We start from the raw sequence: 22,166 nt of genomic DNA, 5'->3' as shown, positions 1-22,166 counted from the left end.
ACTAAATTTTAGAAAGGATATTTTTCAGCTAGAGAGCATCAAAACAAGAGTGACCAGGATTTTGAAGGAACTAGAAACCATGTGATACAAAGATCAGAGGAAGGAGCTAGGAATATCTAGCTGACAGAAGAGAAAACTAGGTGAGAAGGGAATGGCCACTGTAACTGTGTTCTAGTATTTGGAGAACAGTCCCACGGAAGGATTACCATTCTTCTGCTTGAGCCCAGAAGGCAGAACTAGGAATAACTTGAGTTCCATGTAGGGCAATAATTCCTATTAGAGTTTTATAAAATGGAATTTTTATTTTTTTAAATTTTATAAATTTGTATTATATATTTTATATACATATAATTCACATGTAATGCCATATACTATATGTAATAATTTTATATTATAAATTTATAAAATTAATTCTAAATTATATAAATTGTATAAATTTTATAAAATTGTAATTTTATAATATGGAAGTTTTATATAATGGCAATTAAGTGGTAGATAGAGCACCACGACTGGAGTCGGGAAGATATGAATTCAAATCCAACCTCAGACATTTAGTAGCTATAAGACTGGCCAAGTCACTTTCTTCATCTATAAAATGAGCTAGAGAAGGAAATGGCCAGTTATCTCTGCCAAGAAAACCCCAAAAGAGTCACAAAGAGTAGTACAAGACTGGAATGGCTGAACCATCACCACAACAGAGTGGAATGGACTGACTCAAATAGGGTCTCTGAATGAAGGCTAAATGACCATTTTCCCAGGTATGTTTTGGTGGTAACTTCTACTGAAGGATGAATTTGATTTAAAGGTCTTTGATCCTTTGGAGAATTCTAAGGTCTTCACCCAAGGGCTGCAATGGATGAGTTTGGTGAGATTCATCACCAGGCTGGCCACAGAGTCATCAGTTTGGAAGCCACAGCAATACATGATGATGATACACTAAAGCAGGAAAAGCTAGTGATCCACATCCACAAAAAAGGATGCAAACAGATGAAATCATAGATTCTGGAAGAATTCAATACAATTTGAGAAGAGAAAGTAATTTTATTTGGTTTTATTGCAGGTCAAGTAGTACAATATTATTTTATATATTAAAAATATCGGGGCATAGGGATATAAGTTAAACTTATGATTTGATTAGCACAGGGAATCTCCAGATGAGGAAACTCCTGCCATTGCTGGCTGGCATCTTCTCTGTAACTCCTCAGAGAGCTTTCCAGAAAGCCCTGAGAGATAAAATTACCCACAGAGTCACACAGTTGGGATATGTCAGAAGCACAACTCAAATACAGATCTCCCCAACTCTGAGACCAGTTCTCTACTTACTATGCCATGCTGACTCTCTATAAGAACCTAGTTAATAATTTATTATTGTTCTTGTTCAGATATTTTCAGTCATATCTTATTCTTTGTGATCTCATTTGGCAGAAATAATGGACTGGTTTTTCCTTCTCCAGCTTGTTTTACAGATGAGGAAACTGAGTTAAGTGGCTTATACAGAGTTACACAGCTAGTAAATGTCTGAGGCTAGATTTGAATTCAGAAAGATAAGTCTTCTTGATTTTAAACCCAGTTTTATATCCACTGGGCCACTTAGTGTCTCAAGTTAAAAACTAAAATATTTTTAAAACTTGAACTATGCCCCCACAAAATGACAACTGGATAACTTTTAAAAATACATTTAGTAAAATATTTACATTTGATTTATAATCAAAATGTAGGTGATGGAAATCTCTTCTAAAATCTAGTTTTACATGGAAATATGTTTTACATGATAATACATGTACAATCAAGATTGAATTGCTTGTCAGTTCTGGGAGGGAGGAAGGAAGAAGGGAGGGAGACAACATGAATCATATAACTTTAGAAAAAAATAAATAACAATTTTTTAAAATATAGTAGTATTATCATCATCACCATCACCACTATTCATGTATACTACCTGAAAATGACGTTTCCTGAACGATCTGCTTTCCAGGCTTTTACCAGGGCAAAATCACCTGTAATGGCTCTCTCCATGATATAATGTTGGCCATCAAACTCCCTCACCTGCAAGGAATAAAATACATGTATGCTGGTCATACTGTTTGCCCTAATCCCTATGTAACATCTAATCATTTTCTGCTATTTATTTTTAAGGAAATTTAGTTTAAAAGCGTGTTTAGTGACATATACCTTTTTCTGGTTTTCATGGAGCAGCTCAGAGATATGAAAACCGAATACAGTTTTGTGCCTTGAACTCCCTGGCTCCATCTTTGTGCTTTATCACTTAAAGAAGTAAAACAGTTTTCCATGCAGGGCTCTATTCTTATTCCAACTGTACCACCTAGTGGACAGAGTTCAGGAGATATTTTGAGAGCAAAATTCAGGACCAATTTAGTTTTCTCCTCAGTTTAGATTCATAAAGAGTCTTTTTTTCTGCTAAAAATTATCCTAAGCAGAACAGAAGAAAACTACTTTGTATATGCAAAAATAATAAATTTCATAGTGCCCTGGAATATTTGGAACACAAGAGGTTCTTGAAAAGTGTCAAAGTGAGGTATATAGGTAAGGGGCAACTGGGTGGCTCCATGGATTGAGAGCTAGCACTGGAGACAGGGGGTCCTGGGTTCAAATATGACCTCAGATTAAGAAACTTGCCCAGGGTCACACTGTTAGGAAATATGTGAGACTACATTTGAACCTAGGTCCTCCTGATTCCACTCTTGATCTCTCTATCCACTAAGCCCCGCTACCTGGCTGTCCCTAATCCAGTGCTCTTACCAAAATTCCATGTGAAATATTTTCTTAACGAAACAATGTTACAAAAGGTGATTTAGGTTTCTGGGCTAATCAGGATTTATCTTCCAGCTTTCCTTGTATCCTCAGTATCAGGCAGATGTTTAATAAATAAAATTTCCTACAGGGTGGGTTTTGAATCCTGTTGCTGGGAGTTTGGGGAGGGAGGAGAAAAATATCTCTTGACAACTATGGGGAGAAAGAAAATGAAAGTAAGAAACAAGAGTCACTTTTGAGACATCCATGATGTTGTGTTCCCTGGATGTAATATACATGGAGCAAGTCTCTGGTCCTCTACTCGATCCTGCTCTTCTCATTTCCCAAAAAAAAAAAAAAAAAAAACAGACTTTCCAGATCCCAAACTGCTCTGCACAATTCACTCTCTTGATCCCAACCCATTTTGCAACTGCTACTGCTTCATCAGGTAGGACTGAGGGGAAGAACCTGAAAGGGAACCAAGCTTGAGGGGGCAGGAGAGGGGTGGCCCTTTTTGAGGGTAAGGGGGTAAGTAAGGATCACCTACATGGGCCAGGTCTCTCTTTTCAATCTCCCTACTTTTGAGGAACAGAATAAAAATTCTTAATTTTCATTTTTAGTTTTTAATCTATATTTTAATAGATATCTATATTTCTTAGTTTTATCTTTATCTTATTTTAATAACAAATTTCCACATTTTCCAAAATCATCTGCTTCATGTTATATCCCTCCTTTCTTCCTTCCCTCCTCCCAGAGTTGACAAGCAATTCAGTATGGATTGTGCATATATTATCACGCAAAATACAGAGAATAGAAATTCTCATGAGCAGCAGAGAGAAAGGAGAAATAGAAGGAAAGGAAATTTGGATGAAGAAGGTAGAGGAGATAGGGTTAAATCTGAACCTGTAAATCACAGAACATTCATTTTCTCTCTACATATTTCTCAAAAACTTAAGGACAGGGAAAGGCATCAGAAATGGAGACTCTTAAGGCAGATTTGAACAAATAAGCCCATTTATCTCAAATATTTTTAAAAATGGAATATTTTTCTTAAATGCTCATAGGATCATAGATTTATAGTCAGAAGGTATGCTAGAAGCTGAATCTAACTCTCTTCACTTATAAATGAGGGGGAAGGAGAAGGAAATCAGCATTAATAAAGAAAGTGTTTAGTTGGTACCAAGCACCAGGCTAAATGCCTTACAATTATATCTCACTGAATCCTCCCCACGAACCTTTTGGGTTAGACACTATCAGAATTCCCATTTTAACAATGATCCAGGATAATTCTGTGGGACTTATGAAAAAAATACTACCCACCCCGAGAGAAACAACTGTTGGAGTATAAATGCAGATGGAAAACATGTGATTTATTACTTGTTTATTTGGGTATATGATTTGGGGTTTTGGTTTTATAAGATTATTCAGTTACAAAAATGAATAATAAGGAAATATGTTTTACAGGATAATACACGAATCACATAACTTTGGAAAACTTATGTGGAAATTTGTCATTAAAATAAAAAAAAGATCAAATAAGTAATATAAAAATAAAAAATAGATGAAATAAATGATAGAAATAGATGAAAGAAAAAAAAGATGAAAATTTTTTTAAAGAATCCCCATCTTACAGTTGAGGAACTTGTGGCAAACAGAGTGAATTACTTGCCCAGGGTCACAAGGCAAGTAAATGTCTGAAGTGAGATTTGAATCCAGATGTTCCCATCACCGTGTGCTTGTACCATCATTCCACATGCTCTCTTGGTACATTAAGGTTTAGAAAGCATTATACACAAATATGCACGTGCACATACACACACACACATGTGTGAGCCATTAGTAGAGAAATGTATTAAACTATACAAACTAACATTTGATAATGGGAATTAGCTAGAAATTCTACCAAATTTATAATAAATCATTCACTCTCCACCTAATATATACATGCTTTGTTTCTTATACTTACAAATCATGTGTTTTTTTAGTTTTTTAAATTTAATTTTCCCTAATTACATGTACAGTTTCCAATATTTTAAAAAGAATTTTCAGTCTCAAATTCTCTTCCAACTTCCTTCTCCCCCCACCCTCCATAATGAGATGGCAAGCAAACTGACAGAGATTTTACATGTGCAATCAAGTAAAACATCTTTTCTATATTAATCCTTTTGTGGAAGGAAATGAACAAGAAAAAAATTAAGAAAGTGAAAAAGTTTTCTTAAGTCTGGATTCAGACTCAATCAGCTCTTTCTCTGGAAGCACATGGCATTTTTTTTATCATGTGTCCTTTTGGGACTGTCTTGGATCACTGTATTGCTGGAAATAACTAAGTTATACATCATGCAGTTGTACATCATACAATATTCCTGTCACTGTGTAGTGTTCTTCTGGTTCTTCTTACTTCACTCTGCTTCATGCAAATCTTTCCAAATTTTTCTAAGCTCCTCCTGCTTGTCCTTTCTTATAGCACAGAAACATTCCAATCCAATCATATACTATAACTTATTCAACTGTTCCCCGATTGATGGACATCCCCTTGCTTTCCAATTCTTTGCCTCCACAAAAAGAGCTATAAGTATTTTTGTTCATATAGGTCCTTCCCTTTTTGCTTTTTATCTCTTTGAGATATAAACCTAGTAATCATTTGTTGGGCCAAAGGATATATACTGTTTTATAGCCCTTTGAGCATAGTTTACAACTCCCTCAACAATACATTTTCCTTTTCTGTCATAATAACCAATCTGATGGGTGTGGGATGGTATCTCAGAGTTTTTTCAATGTGTGTTTTTCTAATTAACAGTGATTTAGAGCATTTTCTCACATGATTATAAAGAGCTTTGAGAACTACCAATTCATATCCCTTGTATTCTTATTCAATTTGACTCATTTCTCTATGTATTTGAGAAATAAGGTCTTTATTAGAGAGACTTCTTGTAAAGCTTTTTTTCATCATTATGATTATTACTATGTTTTAATCTCCATCTATTTCTTCCCCGATTTGTTCTTTTCTCTCTCTTTCTGTTCTGTCCATTCTCAAAAGTGTTAAGCTTCTGATCACCACATCCCTCAATTTGCCCTATTTCCTATCATCTCCCCACAATGCCTTCCCTTCCTTCTCTCCTGTAGGGTAAAACATATTTCTATATCAATTGCTTATGTATGTTCTTCCCTCTTTGAGCAAATTCCAATGAAAGGAAGGTTCACAAGCTCCACTTCCCATTTCCCCCATCTTCCCCTCTAATGTAAATGCTCTTTCATGCCTATTTTATGTAAGATAATTTACCCCATTCTATTACTCCCTTAATTTCTTCCCCCTTCTCCCAATATATTCCTTTCTCATTCCTTAATTTTCTTTTTTTTAGATATTTTATCATATTCAACTCTCACCCTTGCTCTCTATGTATACTACTTCTAATAGCCTTAATAATGAGAACATGGTATGTAAACAGTTAAATCACATGTAATGTTACAGCTCTTTTACTTACATAACAACACAAGATATTTCTAAGGTAAATGGAATCATCTATAGGTTTTGATCTGAAGTTCTTCTCACCTCTCTTGGTTTGCTGGCAATTGCAATGCTGCCATCTTTGTTATACTTGATGGGTGCTCCTCCTTCTTGCACCAATGTTCCATACCCTGTACTGGTGAAAAAGGCTGGAACTCCAGCCCCCCCTGCACGAATCCGTTCTGCAAGAGTTCCCTGTAGGAAAGGTCCATTGTAAGGCATTAAGCATTCTTTACGAAGCACCCTTCTGTAGATTTCCCGACATACAGAAATACAAATACACCCAGACCTTGTCTTCCCTGACCGTACTAACATAAAAATGTTAAAACAACTTCTTTCATTAGTGTTTTACATGCTTTGAATGTACAGCAATTAGAAAAGAAAAAAAATTGCTGTTCCATTACTAATAATTTCCCTATTCTAAATCCAAACTCAATATCTATCTTAGTGTTCTTGTTAATTTTCATATTTGGAATTTCTGCTTTCATGCTTCCAGTTTTTCTACTAACATATAACACAAATCCACATTTAGCTTTCTAAAAAAATATACTTTAGGTCTGAACTCTCCAATTCATTTCTCTCATATTGAAAATATTAACTAGATAATTAGCAAAACGCTTTCATTCTGTGCTCTGTAGACATGGTATAAATTGTGATTTCTAAAACATTGAGCCAACAATATCAAATATCAAAACAATTTTCATTTAAAGTATGTCTTTATTGTGTGTGTGCATGTATATACATGTGTGTATATGTGTGTGTATATATATACACACATATCCCTTACCTTCTATCATAGAATTGAAACTATTGGTTTCAAGGCAGAGGAGTGGTAAGGCTAGGCAATGGGGGTTAAATGACTAGCTCAGGGGCACATGGCTAGGAAGTGTCTAAGGCTAAATTTGAATCCAGAACTTCCTGTTTCCAGGTCTAGCTCTCAATCCACTGAACCACCTATTATATGTCTATATACATATATACATGCGTATATATGTAGTTGGCTTACTCTTTTAATATATATTACTATTTATAAGTAGATAATATAGTAATATATATAATACGGTAATATATATTTAAAACAATAAGCCAACAATATGAACTATCTAAACAACTAAATTTCATTTAAAATATGTACTTTAAATGGTTGTTCTATGCATTTGTTCCGTACTAGAAATTTTAGAGAAAAGTAGTATCTTTTTTCCCCTAAAGTTACAATTTTCTATATATGGCATATATCTTAATCACTGGTAGAAAGCACTTTACATATAAAATATATAACTGAAAATAATGGATGCTTTGATACTGTATGATTGTGAATGAATTAAAATAAAAGAATTGGTGTGAATTCAGTCTACTGAATTGGGATAGGAGTAATAGTAGTAGCAGTAGCAGCAGCAACAGGGACCATAACAATGAACTATATAGCACTTGAAGGTTTTTTAAAAATGGTTTACAAATATTATTTCATTTTATCCAAGCTTGGAAAATAGGTATTATTATTATTATCATCCTATTTTAAAGATTAGAAATCAGAAGCAGACAGATGTAAAATGACTTGCCAGAGGCAAACAGTTAAGTGTTGTGGCTGTATTTGAATTAAGGTCCAGCATCCTAATTCAGCCAGCAGAACCCATTCAAGAAAAGGCCTTTGTTTCAGTCTTTTAGGCTTAGGAATGGCCCCAGGCAAACTCATCTAAATAGTTGCTGGTTACAGACCCAGGTATGGAGAGGAGGAATCCACTATTTGGTGATGTTACTTTGGGGGCAGCTCTAGTTAAGGAGGAATTTTCTTTATGTTAAACTGAAATTTGTTTTTCTGCAACATCCACCCACAGCCCTAGTTTTGCCCACTTGGGCCAAGAAAAGCAAGTCTAATCTTTCTTCCTTGTTGTTCAGTAGTGTCCAACCAGCTCTTTGTGACCTTGTAGACTATGGCACACCAGTAATGTCCTTGGGGTTTACTGGAGGGGTTTGCCATTTCCCTCTCCAATGGATTAAGACAAACAAAGGTTAAGTGGCTTGCCCAGGATCACACAGCTATAGTTTGAGGCTATATTTGAACTAGGGTCTGACTCCAGGCCCAGACTCCATCTACAGAATCACCTAGCTGCCATATAGAGACACACACACAATATATATATATACACACACACACAATATACAATGTACAATTAATATAATCAATTATTAATAAATAAATGATGATGAATATAATATAGTAACACAATTGCATATATACATAGATTGTTTTAATTTAATATAGTAACTATATTAAAATATTTCTATGTATAACAATATATTTACTATTAATATATTTAATAATAAATTCAACACATTAATATTTATCTAATATAATTATTGGCATATTAATGTGTTGTTGAATTAATAATATTACTAATAATATTTAAATAATAGATTTAATGCATTAAATAATATATTCCACATGTACATATATTACATGACATATAAACTATATAAACATTATACATTGTAAAATATAATAGTATATACACATATATATTTAACACATTCAATCATATAGAATGCTATTAGATATTTAATATAGCATTGCTTACATTAAATTTATATTATATTGAATTTAATATATTATGATTCTATATTTATATATTAAAGTGATATATAATAGATTATATATTATATTAAATAAGAGATATATAAGTATATTTAATTTAAATTTAAAATAATTTATATATTTTAGCAAATCTATTATCTATTTGATATTAAATAAGTTGAGATTTTATATACATGTGTGTCTATATATACATTATATAAGTGTATATGTATCTATAATGTATGCTGTATGTATATGTATATATATGTATATATATATAAGTTATATACATATATATGTATATGTAACTTACTCTAGTAAAGACCTCCCTACAGGAATATAGTAGACATATAATATGTTGGAAGCACTAATTTCTTAAATACACACATACACAATCTATCACATTCCCATTGTCTTCAAATTCAATGTCCCTCAGTTCCTTCAGTCTCTCAGTGTCTCTGTCTCTGTTTCTGTCTCTCTCTCCCTCCCTCCCTCCATCCCTCCCTCTTCCTCTCTCTGGCCTGGCCCCTGTTCCTTTGCCATCCTGCTCTGGTTTATCACATTCTTTCTAACAGGGGATACCCCAAGGCTAAGCATGACATTCTCAATGTGTTGTGATCAAAGCAGGGAACAACAGGTTGATACCTCTCTTGTTGGGGGATGTGCTAGTTTTCTTAATGTCACTTAAGATCATACTAGCTTCTTTTGTCTGCCATGTCACATTGCTGATTCATGTTGAGCTTTCACCTGTTTTGAGGAAATCTGGGAAAAGGTGTATGATATAAGGGAATTGAAAGGAGGATGTTGGAGACTTGCTATGTGAGTAATCTCGGTTACAAGTAGGCTGGGATTGAAGGAGATTCAGGGTATAATAGGACTGAAGTCAGGAGTATAACACAGAAGGGAAACAGAGATTTTCAGGGAGAAGAGAAATTAAACTAAACAGACAAACACAGCAGGCTTACAGACTGGGACTTAGACTCAAACACAAGCTGAGGGAAATAGACTAGACTGAAATTAACAAACAGGCTTTAGTTAATTTCACAGGAAGGGAACTGTTTTGAAGTAACACCTTCCTTCAGGATGGATGCCCCAGCTTCCCTCTAAGCCCAGAGTATGTTGTCTCTTTCCCTCTTCTTCCCTCTTGATAACTAACAGACAAATTACACTAATAGGGCTGTTGAAACACAAAAGGGTTTATTTTGTTTGAAGGATGTTTGTTAGGAAGGTGGATCAAAGGAAAGCCCTATCAGTTGTCTCAGGAACCCAGGTGGGGAAGGGAAGCAAAGATGGAGTCTGAGTAAGGACCTGCCTTTAAACTCAGCTTTACTAAGTGCTATTGCTATCTAAAGGGAATAAATGATGACTAACTATAACTAATGCTGTCAATTAGGTAACTCTTCACAGATTTAACTCCTCTCTAATTAGTCTCCTTATTAATTCCACAGACATATAAGGTAAGGGAGGGAAGGCAGGGATGGTATTAGGAAAGGAAGATATAAAGGGTTTATCTAAAATAATAATTTCTTAAGTAAATATATCAAAGCTAGGCTAAATTTCAATATTAAAGCTAGGTAATCAAAGCAGCTCAGCTGATTCACAACTTCCCTCCACGGAAGATCCAGCCAACTGCCTTTCCTCAAGATTCCAAACCCCTAACAGCTTTTGGAACTCAGCCAAAGCTAGAAAAAAACTATATCACCCCAATTCTGTATACTACACACCCCACTAAAAATCCCAGATCTTACCCACACACACACAAACTGTTGTCCAATCAAACGGGCACAGCTTATACAGAGTCCCAGAAGTCTTGGGGCAATACGACTGCACTGACTTTTTAGCATCCTGTACCTAGGTAACTGATTTTTTTAAAGCCAAGCCTAAGACTTGATATCTATCTACAAATAACAATAGCTTCTGTTATTATGTTTTAAGGTTTGTAAAGCACTTTACAAATATTATCTCATTTTAATTAGTCCATCATTGTAGCCTATTTGAGATCTTTTTGGAGGTCTCTTCATGCAAAACAGGTGAGAAGTAAACATTTGTCTATATCTAAGTAATTAGTAAAATAGGAAATAATAAAGAGTAAAAATCTCTGATGCACTCTAGTAGAGACCTCCCTTCATAAGTGCACAGATATATTAATGACAGTTTTGGGGCTCAGGTCATTCAACTATCTCCATCCAGCTATACTACAAAGATATCATGGGAGACAGTCAAATGCCTTGAAATTCAGGCATTGAACATCTATACTAGGAATCCTTACCTTTTTTTTGGCCTGTGGACTTTTCTGGGAATCTGGTGAAGCCCATGAGGCTCTTCTTGAGAATAATGATTTTAAATGCATAAAATAAAATACCTAGGATTAGCAAGGAAACCAACTCTACAAAAAAATATTTTAAAATACAAACTCATGGGCTCCAGCTTAAGAGTTGCTGTGACTCTGTAACAATATTCTCAACAATGCCACCTTCCAGTTGTCAATCAGCTTTTCATTTTTAAATCTTCCAAGGGCCTCTTTACCCAGGAATATTCTCTTAGATCCGTTCCTTGTGTCCTGAACCTTCCCTGACCCCTTTCCTTACCTCAAAATATATTTCTCCTATAGCAATCACTCCAGAACTCTTCTAAAAGACTTTCTGTCCCATCTGATTAGAACCTTTCCTAGAATACATTTAGAGTTGAGAGCAGGTCAGAATATTAGCTCTCTCAAATAATCTATTTTGCATTTAACAGATGGCTTCAGGTCTTTAGCCCAGAGTAACAAGTAACCAGCTGGAATTTCAGGCACTGAGGCAGCCAAGCTTGGAAGATAGTTTGTGGCCAAGAGGCTTTCACATGCCTGAAATAAGTATCACCACAAAGATGATTTCCCCCCAGTTCTATCTACCAGCTAAAGGTGGAACTGGGAATATCTCCTTCTTCGGGCATTCAAGCTGTTGACATTCATTGTATGTTATGTATCAGGGTTTAAAAAAAATTTTTTTGGTCCAGACCTGTAAATGCATTAATGCTATTCCCTTTCAAAGTACCTAGAGGCAATTGCTCTTTATCTTCAAGACAGAGACTCAATTATTTGCCCAAAGTCAAACAGCCTGTGAGTGTCAAGAGGCAAGACATAAACCCACTTCTTTCTGACTCCAAAGCCAGCTCTAGTCACTGCCTCAAACTGCTTCACTGCCTTCAATTTTATATAAATAAATAGGTCTAACCAAACAATATGAAGAATCAAAGTTTTCTATTCAATATATTTTACTTTGGAATGCTTTGTTTTCAACTGATAGTTACTATTGGCATTTCAATCAGAAACTCAGAACTACAATCCTTTCTGTTGCAGATGAAAAAACTGAGGCTCAGGAAAAAAGTTAAATAACTTGATCAAGGCTAACTAGGTAGCATTTTTTTTCTTCCCCATAGAACACTGGGCCTTGAGTCAGGAAAACCTAAGTTCAACTCTGGCCTCAAATATTTACTGGCTTTGTGGTCCCAGGTAAATCACAACCTCAATTGTAAAACGGAGATAATAACAGCACATAGTTCCCAGGATGGTTGTGAAGATAAAATAATATTTATAAATCCTAGCATATAATAGGTGCTTAATAAGTTCTTACATGCTTCCCTTTTTCCTTCCTTCCCTGTTTCCCTCCTTCCTTCCTTCCCTGCTTCCTTCCCTTCCCCTTTCCTTCCTTCCCTCTTTAATTCCTTCCTTCCCTATTTTCTTCTTCCCTTCCCTTTTTCCTCCCTTCCCTTCTTCTTTCCTGTTTTCTCCCTTCCCTCTTTACTTCCTTCTTTCCCTATTTCCTTCCTTCCCTCTCTCCTTCCTTCCTTCTCTCTTTCTTTTCCTCCTTTTCTTCCTTCCTTTCCTCCTTTTTTCCCTCCCTCCTTCCTTCCTTTTTCCCTTCTTCCTCCCTTCCCTGAAGAGTGTGCAGGTTCTTGCTATCACTGCCCTGGAATTCTCATTTTGATCAAATCAAATTAGAACAATAAAAACAAAATCTCCCAAGCTTGGGATTAGGAAAACTGTGTAACTTGCACAGTCTGGGAGAGAATTTCACCACCATGAATGAACATGAAACCACGTGAGGTACCCATTCAGCTCCCACTGAGAGCTCTGCAGAGCCAACAGGGATCTTTATTTGAACAATATCAGTGTCATAACCCATAATCACCTGGGTAAATGATATCTCTCAATATCTCTCAGAGATGTATAAAAATTTGTCAATGCCAATATTCCACATAGGATACAAGACCAAAAAATGGAGATTCAGTCTCAGTCCACATAGAATAAATAGAAAAACCATAGATTAGCATCCTACCAGTGTAAAGGGGATGCAGTGGATACAGTACTGAACCTGGAGTCATGAAAACCTACGTTCAAATCTGGTCTCAGACGCTTCCTAGCTGTGTGAAGCCATTTAACCTTGTTTGCCTCAGTTTCTTTATCTGTAAAATGAGTCAGAGAAAGAAACAGCCAACTACTCCGGTATATTTGCCAAGAAACCCCCAGAAAGGATCACAAAGAGTCAGACACAATAGAAACAAATGAACAATAGTAACAAAGAGAATGAGAAAAATATGGATTTGTACAACCCACCACTGTAAAGGGGAGAACAGAGGAGAATATATAAAGTTTATTCAAAGGTAATTCCACTAGCATAAGGCCTGATGGCTTAGTTGTCTGAGTTAGATTGTGAGTTTCTCAAGAACAGGTAATATCTCTTCCCTTTCTTTGAGTCCCTCACCCTCAGAAGAATGTATGGCACAAAGCAGGCACTTAATGAATGTTTATTGATGGACTGATTAGAAGCTGGATGTTGAAGGCTGTTAGAAAGGAAAGCTCTACAGAGGGTGATGATTGTAGTACAATATTTTGTAAAGCACATTTGGCACATTTGGCAACACCATAAAATAGACCAGCTGCAACTATTTGTAGGCTGGTATATCCTCAGGCAAAAATAGTTACTCTCCCAGATATATAATCCCCAGACAAAATGTGAATGTTATGTTTCTTTTTTTAATGTTAAAAAAAAATGTTTCTGCCATAGTCACTGCCAACTCAGTAAAGACTGTGTAGATTGTTTCCATCCAACAAAGATCAATCTAGTCTGTTTGGTTTCCAGAGGAAAGCCCAAAGGATCAGTGACTGACAAATTGGAAGAAGAATAAACACAAAGGTCCTCATACCTAAAGGCTGTAAAACTTACTCTAAAGGATGACAAATCTTTGCATTAATTAGATAATCATGTGGGAAAAGAGTAGCAAAATGTTTAAATACACAGTAAAATCAGTCTTTTAAAAATAAACTTCAAAATTACTTTTTAAATAACCTTTAAACATTATGACAGCTTGTCAAAGTGTCTAGTATATGACAGACACCAAACATGACATTTTAAACAAAATAACAGTGAAGAAAATTGTGAATTGGCATATTATCTCCCTGAGTTTGTACTTTTTATGCACAGGAGAAAGGGCCAGATCTGTGACTTTATTTATAGAAGGAACTCCCAACTGAAAGCACTCTATCAGTAATGGTCAACACCAATTCAACAACTTGAGTTACTTAGAACATGAGAATTTAAGTGATTTGCCCAAAACACACAGCCAATATGTATCAGGACTTGAATCTAGATTGTTCTGGCTTCAAGGTTAGCTCTCTCTCTATTTTGCCTAGCTGGTTTCTCTTCTTAAGCATAAGATAACAAAATGCTAATAATGCACAACTATTTAAAAGAGTACATCATCCCTAGGCAACATTTCTAAAGCCTGGCAAAATGACATTTTCTCCTCCCAAAAAAGTTTTTAATTATACGGAGAATGCAAATTTTTTAATAAATCAGTATTACAAATGATATGGAATTTATGACCCAAAGAAAGTATCTTACCTGTGGTGTGAGTTCTACTTCCAATTCACCATTTAAGTACTGTCTTTCAAATTCTGAATTTTCTCCAACATAAGAGGAAATCATTCGTTTTATCTGCCTGCTCTGAAGTAAAAGACCCAAGCCAAAGTCTTCAACACTATCAGGAGAAGAAAGACAGTTTTAAACTAATGAATGTGTAAATTATGTGTAAATCACAAGAATTTCTATTAGCAATACAAAGGAAAAGGGACATTTTTTAAAAAGACACAACTAAGGTTATATTTGATGAAGATGGTGAAAGAACAAAAGAGTAAAAAATAGGAAGCATTTTCACATAAGGATATTGCCTAAAAATCCATAAGGGATGAATCACGTGTAAATGCAAAGAATACAGGGTCATGGCATATGAACATAATGAAATTGTAACATAAGAAACAGTAAACCCAAGGAATTCAAACCCTAAAAGCGTTACACGAACTGGAAAAAAAAAAAGTCAAGAAAATAGAACCAGGAAACATCATACAATACTATAATAATGTAAATGCAAAAATATAATCATATTAAAAATGAAAGAAAAGTAGTCATGAAAAAGGTCCCTGACCAGGTACAGAAGATAGACAGGAAATCCAAGAAAGCAAGAGAAGAAGGAATCACAAAAATAAGATAAAAACTAAGAGAAGAGAGTCTCATGCAAGTTAAAGGAAAATAGTTTTAAGAAATATGTTCAGCATCAAATTCAGCAGACATATTGAAGAAGATAGGAATGGGAAAAAGTGGATTTAGTGATTTGCAAGTGCTACAGTATTGATAACATAAGTCCTTAACTAAAGCGCATCAGTGCAAATGGTGAAATATATATATTGCCATTTGGGCAACATTGCTAGGGGACAAAGTTGGAGGGGAAAACTTCTCAAAAGGGACAATTGGGAATTCAGAAAGCTAGAATTGTCCCTTCTACTGGCCATCCAAGGAACCTGGCAGTTTGGTCCTAGAGCCTTAAGTTATCTCTCAGATAGGTATGTTATGAGGAAGATTTTAGATATTTAGTCATAACAGTCCCCAACTTTGTTGACCATCCCAGCTTGTTCTGTCCTAGGAAAATGGAGCTTAAGATGGGTTTAAAGAGAAGAAGAAAGTTGAGGTGCTTGGAAACCAAGCTTCTGACTGGCTGGCTTCTCCTCCTCCCCACCAAAACCAGACTGAGGGATCACCCCATTCATGCTCAACCTAGATTAGGTTCATCTCCAACATCCAAGGAAGAAGAAGAGCTGGAGTGATGTCCTGGGACGGTTTCAGAGATGTTGGATGGCATGATATTGTCTGCTGATCCTTTGGGCATGGTTTCCATCAAGGCTGATAGTGAGGGACTGAGAAGTGAAAGGGTTGAAAGGAAATGGAAACAATGAATACAGGTTATTCATTCACACTGGACCATGAAGGGAAAGGGAAGGATAGAAAGCTTATTTGAGGCAGGTAAGGGAAATTTTTTTGGTTTTTCATTTGTTTTAAAATTCAAGGAGAGGTGCAAGCCTACAAGTAGAGAGGAAGGAGCTAATGAAAAGGGATATATGGAAGAAGCAAAGAGTAGGGAAGATGACTGACAGCCAAGGAATAAAATATCTTTAGTTAAGATGAAGTGGAAGTGAAGACTCAGAGGTCCCACTACTGGATATATACCCAAAGAATAGATACCTCTTCTTTAAGCAGTAGTGGGATCTCTGGATCCTTTCTTTTACCCCCTTCTAGGCAAGAAGAAGTGGACAGGGGGAGAGGAAGGGAGGGAGGGAGGGAGGGAGAGAGAGAGAAATAGGAGAATGAGAAAGAGGAGAAAGAAGAAAGAAGAAGAGAAAGAGAGAGGGGAGTGAGAGAGAGAGACAAAGACAGAAACAAAGACAAAGAAGGAGAAGTGGGGGGGAGAAAGACAGTGGGGAGAGAAGAAGAAAAATGGGGAGAGAGAAGGAAGAAGAAGAAAGAGAAAAAGAGATTTATATAACATTTATATATGGCCAAATCTATTTATAGTAGCACTTTTTGTGGAAGCAAAAACTCAAAAAAAGTACACAATCATCAACTGGGGAAATGGTAAAACAAACTATGATAAATAAATGGAAAGGAATATTAGTGTGCTATGAAGTGTTGGTCTATGCCTAGTTTGTGTTATATTGTTTTCTAGTTTTCTCAGTTCTTTTTGTCAAACAGTGAGTTCTCCAAAAGCTTGGATCTTTGGTTTTATCAAACACTAGATTACTATGGTCATTTACTACTGTGTGTTGAATATAGTTAATCCACTACTCTATTTCTTAGTTGGTACCAGATTGTTTCGATGGTTGTCACTTTATTATACAGTTTGAGAACTGGTACAACTAAGCCCCTTTCCTTCATATTTTTAATTAATTAACATATTCTTCATTAATTTATAATTTTTTCATAATTAATGGGAGAGAGGTAAGGTATCCCTAGAAATAACAGGTATAAAAACAAAAGACATCAAGAGAACTTTCCAAAAATCAATAGAAACATGTCATTACTGAGCAGATCCCAAGGAAGTCAAAAACAGAAACAATGGTTTAATAGATAATAAAATATTCAGGAGCCACTCTGTCATAGTAAAGAACTAAAATCAAATTAGGTGCTTACTAGTGAACAATTGATGAAAAACCAAAACTAAGATATATAAATGTAACAATATTATTATGCTGTAAAGAAGAACAAATGGGAACAAAAAGGTACACAAATGAAAAGATCACTAAAAGGCAGACTGACTCCAAGTAATGGAAATGAAATCAAAGAAGGTCCTAGACAAGAGATAACTACATACTCCTTTATAGCCAAGAGATGAAGGGCTGCTGATATAGACCTTCAGGCAAGATTTCTGTAGCAAAACTTTTAACTTAAATCTTTCTCTTTTTTCCCAAATGGGTTAACTGGGATAGAATGGAAAATTACTTCAGTGTAAAGACAAAAGATATCAACAAAACTTTTTTCTCTAGTGCAGGAAATCCTGGGAATTTTAATGTAGCAAATAAATAAATAAATAAACTTTCAAAAATATTCGAAAAATAAGTATGTAAAGAAAAAAAAGAGAAAATTATTCAAAAATTTTAGTTGGAGAAAGGGGTAGCTAAAGAAACACAACCAATGACCTTAATCTTCTTGGTAAAGAAGAAGGCAAGAGAAGCCACAAAATGACAAAGAGGAGATAGGTTTTGGGGCTTGAAGAAAAAAGTTTGGAAATTTATGCAAAATGATAAGAAGCCAATAGGAGATGAGTATTTTTTTAAACCCTGTCAAGCAGCAGCAGTGAGGATGCACTGAGAAATAGTATAAATTTATCATGGAACCAATCAGTAGTTTTAGAATTCTTTTCTTCTTCAAAGTACAAGAGCTGAAGTAAAGGGAAAAAAACACAACCTAAAATGCAAAATCATCCAAACTTCCAACAACATAATATTAAAAGGAGTGAGGAATTCTAAGGTGGTAGCAAATGTCAGACAAAAGGAATCTTGGTAGGAATAAAAGTGGAAAGTTAGGAGAATGAAGCCAAAAAGGAGTGATGTCAGAGTTTAAGAACTCCAGGCAGAACAATCCCAAGAGATTGGTAAATTCTAAGGTTAGGCCATGGCAGTGAGCAGAATTGAAAATAATACTGACTGGCACATAATACTGTCCAATGGCTTAATCCATTCTTTTTTTTTAATAAATTCTTACCTTCTTCCTTAGAATGCATAGTAAGTATAGGTTCCAAAGAGAAGAAGGGTAAGACCTAGACAACTGGGGTTAAGTGACTTGCCCAAGGTCACACAACTAAGAAGTATCTGAGGTTAAATTTAAATCCAAGACTTCTTGTCTCCGTACCTGGTTCTCTATTCACTGAGCCATCTAACTGCCCCTTAATTCATTCTTCAAAATGTTTTTTACCTATATTGCTCTGTTTTACATGAGATATATAGTTTTTGCTCTTCTATTTGCATACAGTTAACAGGATTTATGCCTTGTCATTATTTTTACCCAAGCATAGCCCCCCATCCAAAATCTACCTGCAACATCAATTTAACAAAACATGTCAGTGACAAAACAAATGTTAATGACTTCATGAACAATTTCTCCTTGAAACCCCTAAAACACCTTTTCTTCCCTCTACCTAACCAATTAAAAAAAAAGTCAAGAAATACTTAGCCACTAGATGGCACAAAAAACACATTTCTTAGGTACTTAAATACATGGAAAAATCCAAGATTTCATTAGTGTACTTTACCCATGTAGACTACAACTGTGACAAAAACTGGAGTTCTTAACCTCTTTGTGGCATGAACCCCTTTGACAAAGTATAAAGGTTATGGACCCCTTCTCAAAATGTTTTTAAATGCATAACACGAACGTTTTACAAATATTATATCATTTTATCCTCTCAAAAACTGTGGAGGAAAATGCTATTATTATGTCCATTTTACAGATGAAGAAATTGAGGCAGTCAGTGGCTTAGTGATTTCATCAGGATCATAGAACTCGTTAAGTGTCTCAGACTAAATTTGAACTCTGGTCTTTCTGACGATGAGGTCAGGGCTCTCAACCTGTCAATTCTGTTCAAACTTCAGTTCAATTGTTGTGAGCTAAAGGGTGTTCACTACAATAATCTTACCTGTACAGTCCTAACAGAGGAGTTCATGTTTGTTAACAGTCTAAAAATATGTGTGTGATTCTTAGCACTTTCTGCCCCATTTTCTTTTACTCTGCAATCAATACTCCAGAAAACAAGAATAAGAACCATTTTGTATTTTTCTTTGCTTCCATGGATTGCTATGGTCAAAGAATTCGCCCTCCACCTGGTCAACCCACTGGTGCTGAGTCTGACCATACTTAGTTAAGTTGAAAGCAGAGTGCAAACCCCAGGATATCCCAGCCTCCAAATAATTAAAAGAAACATTGTAGACATAAGCCAACTGCAAATGTTACCAAACAATATTATAGTACTAAAGAAGTGGGATTAAAATGGACCCATGGCTAACCCCCAAACAGAAAAATCCCTGGGAATTTTTGCTTCCCAAAGGAATGAGAAGGGTAGAAGAGAAAAATGGGATGTCTTTTGTAAAGATCACACTCTGGAAGCCAAGGTCCTTCTGCTTTTATTATCTCCAGTCTGCTTCTCATACTCTTCTTGCCTCCATAAATAGAATTATCTTGATGCATAAAAGAAAACAGCTAGCCAGAGAAAAGGATACAAAATGAATATAATAAAACCAAGTCCCACTTTTTATGTGTTCTATGTTACCTTGTAATGGATTGTGCAACACCATTGTCTTGGTCTTCTCTATATCCTAAGAAGGTCTTTTCCTACTTTTTCCTCAGCAAACAAAACTAATCCTTTACCAACATTTTTACATGTAGTTTTTTTTTCCTTCCTAAGTTGATTTCTCTTTGTTAAGCTTTACTAAAGATTCCTGATCATTTCACTAATTAAATTGATTTAATTTCTGATCTTTTACTCCAAAGTATAAGCACCATTATCACTTTTTCCTTTCCTTCCCCCATCCCTATCCCAAATTGGAATGGCATAATCTGTAAACTTATTTAATACATTTTCTATTCCCTCATTCAGATGACAAAAAACAATAAAATGAACAAAAACAGATCTATAAAATGCATTCCAAAATAACTAAATAATTTGTTATATACTGGCAATTAAAAATATAATTTGCGAGAGAGAGAGAGAGACAGAGAGAGAGAGAGAGAGAGAGAGAGAGAGAGAGAGAGAGAGAGAGAGAGAGAGAGAGAAAAGACATGAATTGCTTAAGACAGTGGAGAGTACACTGGATTTATAATCCAAGGCTCTAACACATATTCACCGTGTAATTTTAGACAAATTAGTTAACCTTTATGAGTACCTACTTCCTCTAAGTTCTGAGGGAGTTAAACTAAATGACCTCTTCATGGCTCTAAATCTGTGACCCTACAGTCACATTAAGGAAAACACAAAGACTTTACATCTAAAATTTAATAGAGATCTATGTATCCCAATGTTAACAGTAAATTTTAATTTCTTTTTAAAAAGCAAAATCTTACCAATAGTGAGATGTTATTTATTTTGAGAGTCTGCCATGATTTTAAATGTGTACAATGGCTCTCAAAATCTTTAAAGAAATGAAGGCAACTAACATGAATCCCCTGCTCTTTTTCTGGAGACTAGATATATCATGATTTCCTTCTATCAAAGGTCTCATTTTTTTTACATTTTTATCATAATTTTGTTAAATTATAATCCAACAAAATTTACCGATAACTTTCAAACTGATTATTAAAGACACTTACCCTGCATTATTACTGACTGCAGTTAGTCCCTTTACTCCGGTCTTCAATAAAGCTCCTATGAGGTTCTCTGGAATTCCACAGAGTCCAAAACCTATAATATTCCCAAAAGAACGAGCACAGTATAAGGAAGTCAACGTTTTCTTTGGGTGACAGGAACACATCATTTATTTTTATTAAAATGACTTTTTAAATGATAAAGGAAAATAAAAAAACATTGAAAATAAAAAGTCTAACTGAATTATAGTTTCAATTTCAATTCATATAAATCTAGGGAAAAAAAACCTTCTATATTGAGAGCTTTGATCTCTGCTGCATTACTGGTGATCACTATGAAACTTCCCAAAGTATGCCCTGATCTTTTTAGCCCTTAACCCAGAATATTCCTTAGGGTAATTTTTACATTGTTATCTTGTTTTGGTATTTACCTTCCTTGTGACTAGTTACAAGAGGCAGCATAGGTAGCAGATAGAGTGCTTGCCTTGGACTGGGAAAGACTGAACTCAAGTTGTGTCTCCCAACACTAAGGTAAACTTCCAGAGGACAGGGACTGTTTACTCTCTGTCTTTTTATCTCCAGTGTCTGAAAAGTGTTAAGTACTTAAGAAAAGCTTGTCAATTAATGGAGTGGCCAAGAGCAAATCACCTAATCTTTCTGCACCCTTTCTGCAAAACAAATGTGGATTGGTATTGTTAGGAGTTTCCTTTACTGATAAGATTATAGGTATAAAAAAAAAAAAAAGGACAGTTTGACATTCAACAGTTATTGAGTTACCTAATATGCACAAGTAAAGATGCCAAGCCAGGTGTAAGAAACACAGAAAAATTAAGACAGGGACCCAGCTTCCTGGAGTTTTCATTCTAAAAAAGGTGGAAAATACATGTATACAAATAACTATGATAAAAGGCAGACTGTGGCCATACTATAAAAGGGGAACATAATACTATGAGCATTCAGAAGAGAGAAATGTCATTTTTTCCTGGAACTAGTGGAAGAATTTTCATGGTTTTTCTCCAAAATAGAAAGATGCCTCATATCTAAAAGGAAGGAATCGAGTCAAATTTATCTCAGAAGTCTCTTTAAGTTCTAAAACTAGCATATAACTTATAAAATGTTTTTAGCCTACTATTAAGACTACTATTGACAAGATATATATATATAATTATATAAT

General features: G+C 35.1%; 1 protein-coding gene across 1 annotated transcript in view; it reads right to left on the bottom strand.

Annotated features, from left to right (window-relative positions):
* Positions 1–22,166, bottom strand: part of OXCT1 (3-oxoacid CoA-transferase 1) — a 163,052-nt gene that overhangs the window by 129,922 nt on the left and 10,964 nt on the right. The window contains 4 exon segments of the mRNA XM_044681320.1: positions 1,940–2,046; positions 6,302–6,451; positions 14,714–14,849; positions 20,999–21,180. Coding sequence (XP_044537255.1) covers positions 1,940–2,046; positions 6,302–6,451; positions 14,714–14,849; positions 20,999–21,180 — 575 coding nt within the window.

The sequence above is a fragment of the Gracilinanus agilis genome, chromosome 1, assembly GCF_016433145.1.
Source record: "Gracilinanus agilis isolate LMUSP501 chromosome 1, AgileGrace, whole genome shotgun sequence".
Taxonomy (NCBI): Eukaryota; Metazoa; Chordata; class Mammalia; order Didelphimorphia; family Didelphidae; genus Gracilinanus; species Gracilinanus agilis.
This window is presented reverse-complemented; position numbering and strand designations above follow the sequence as displayed.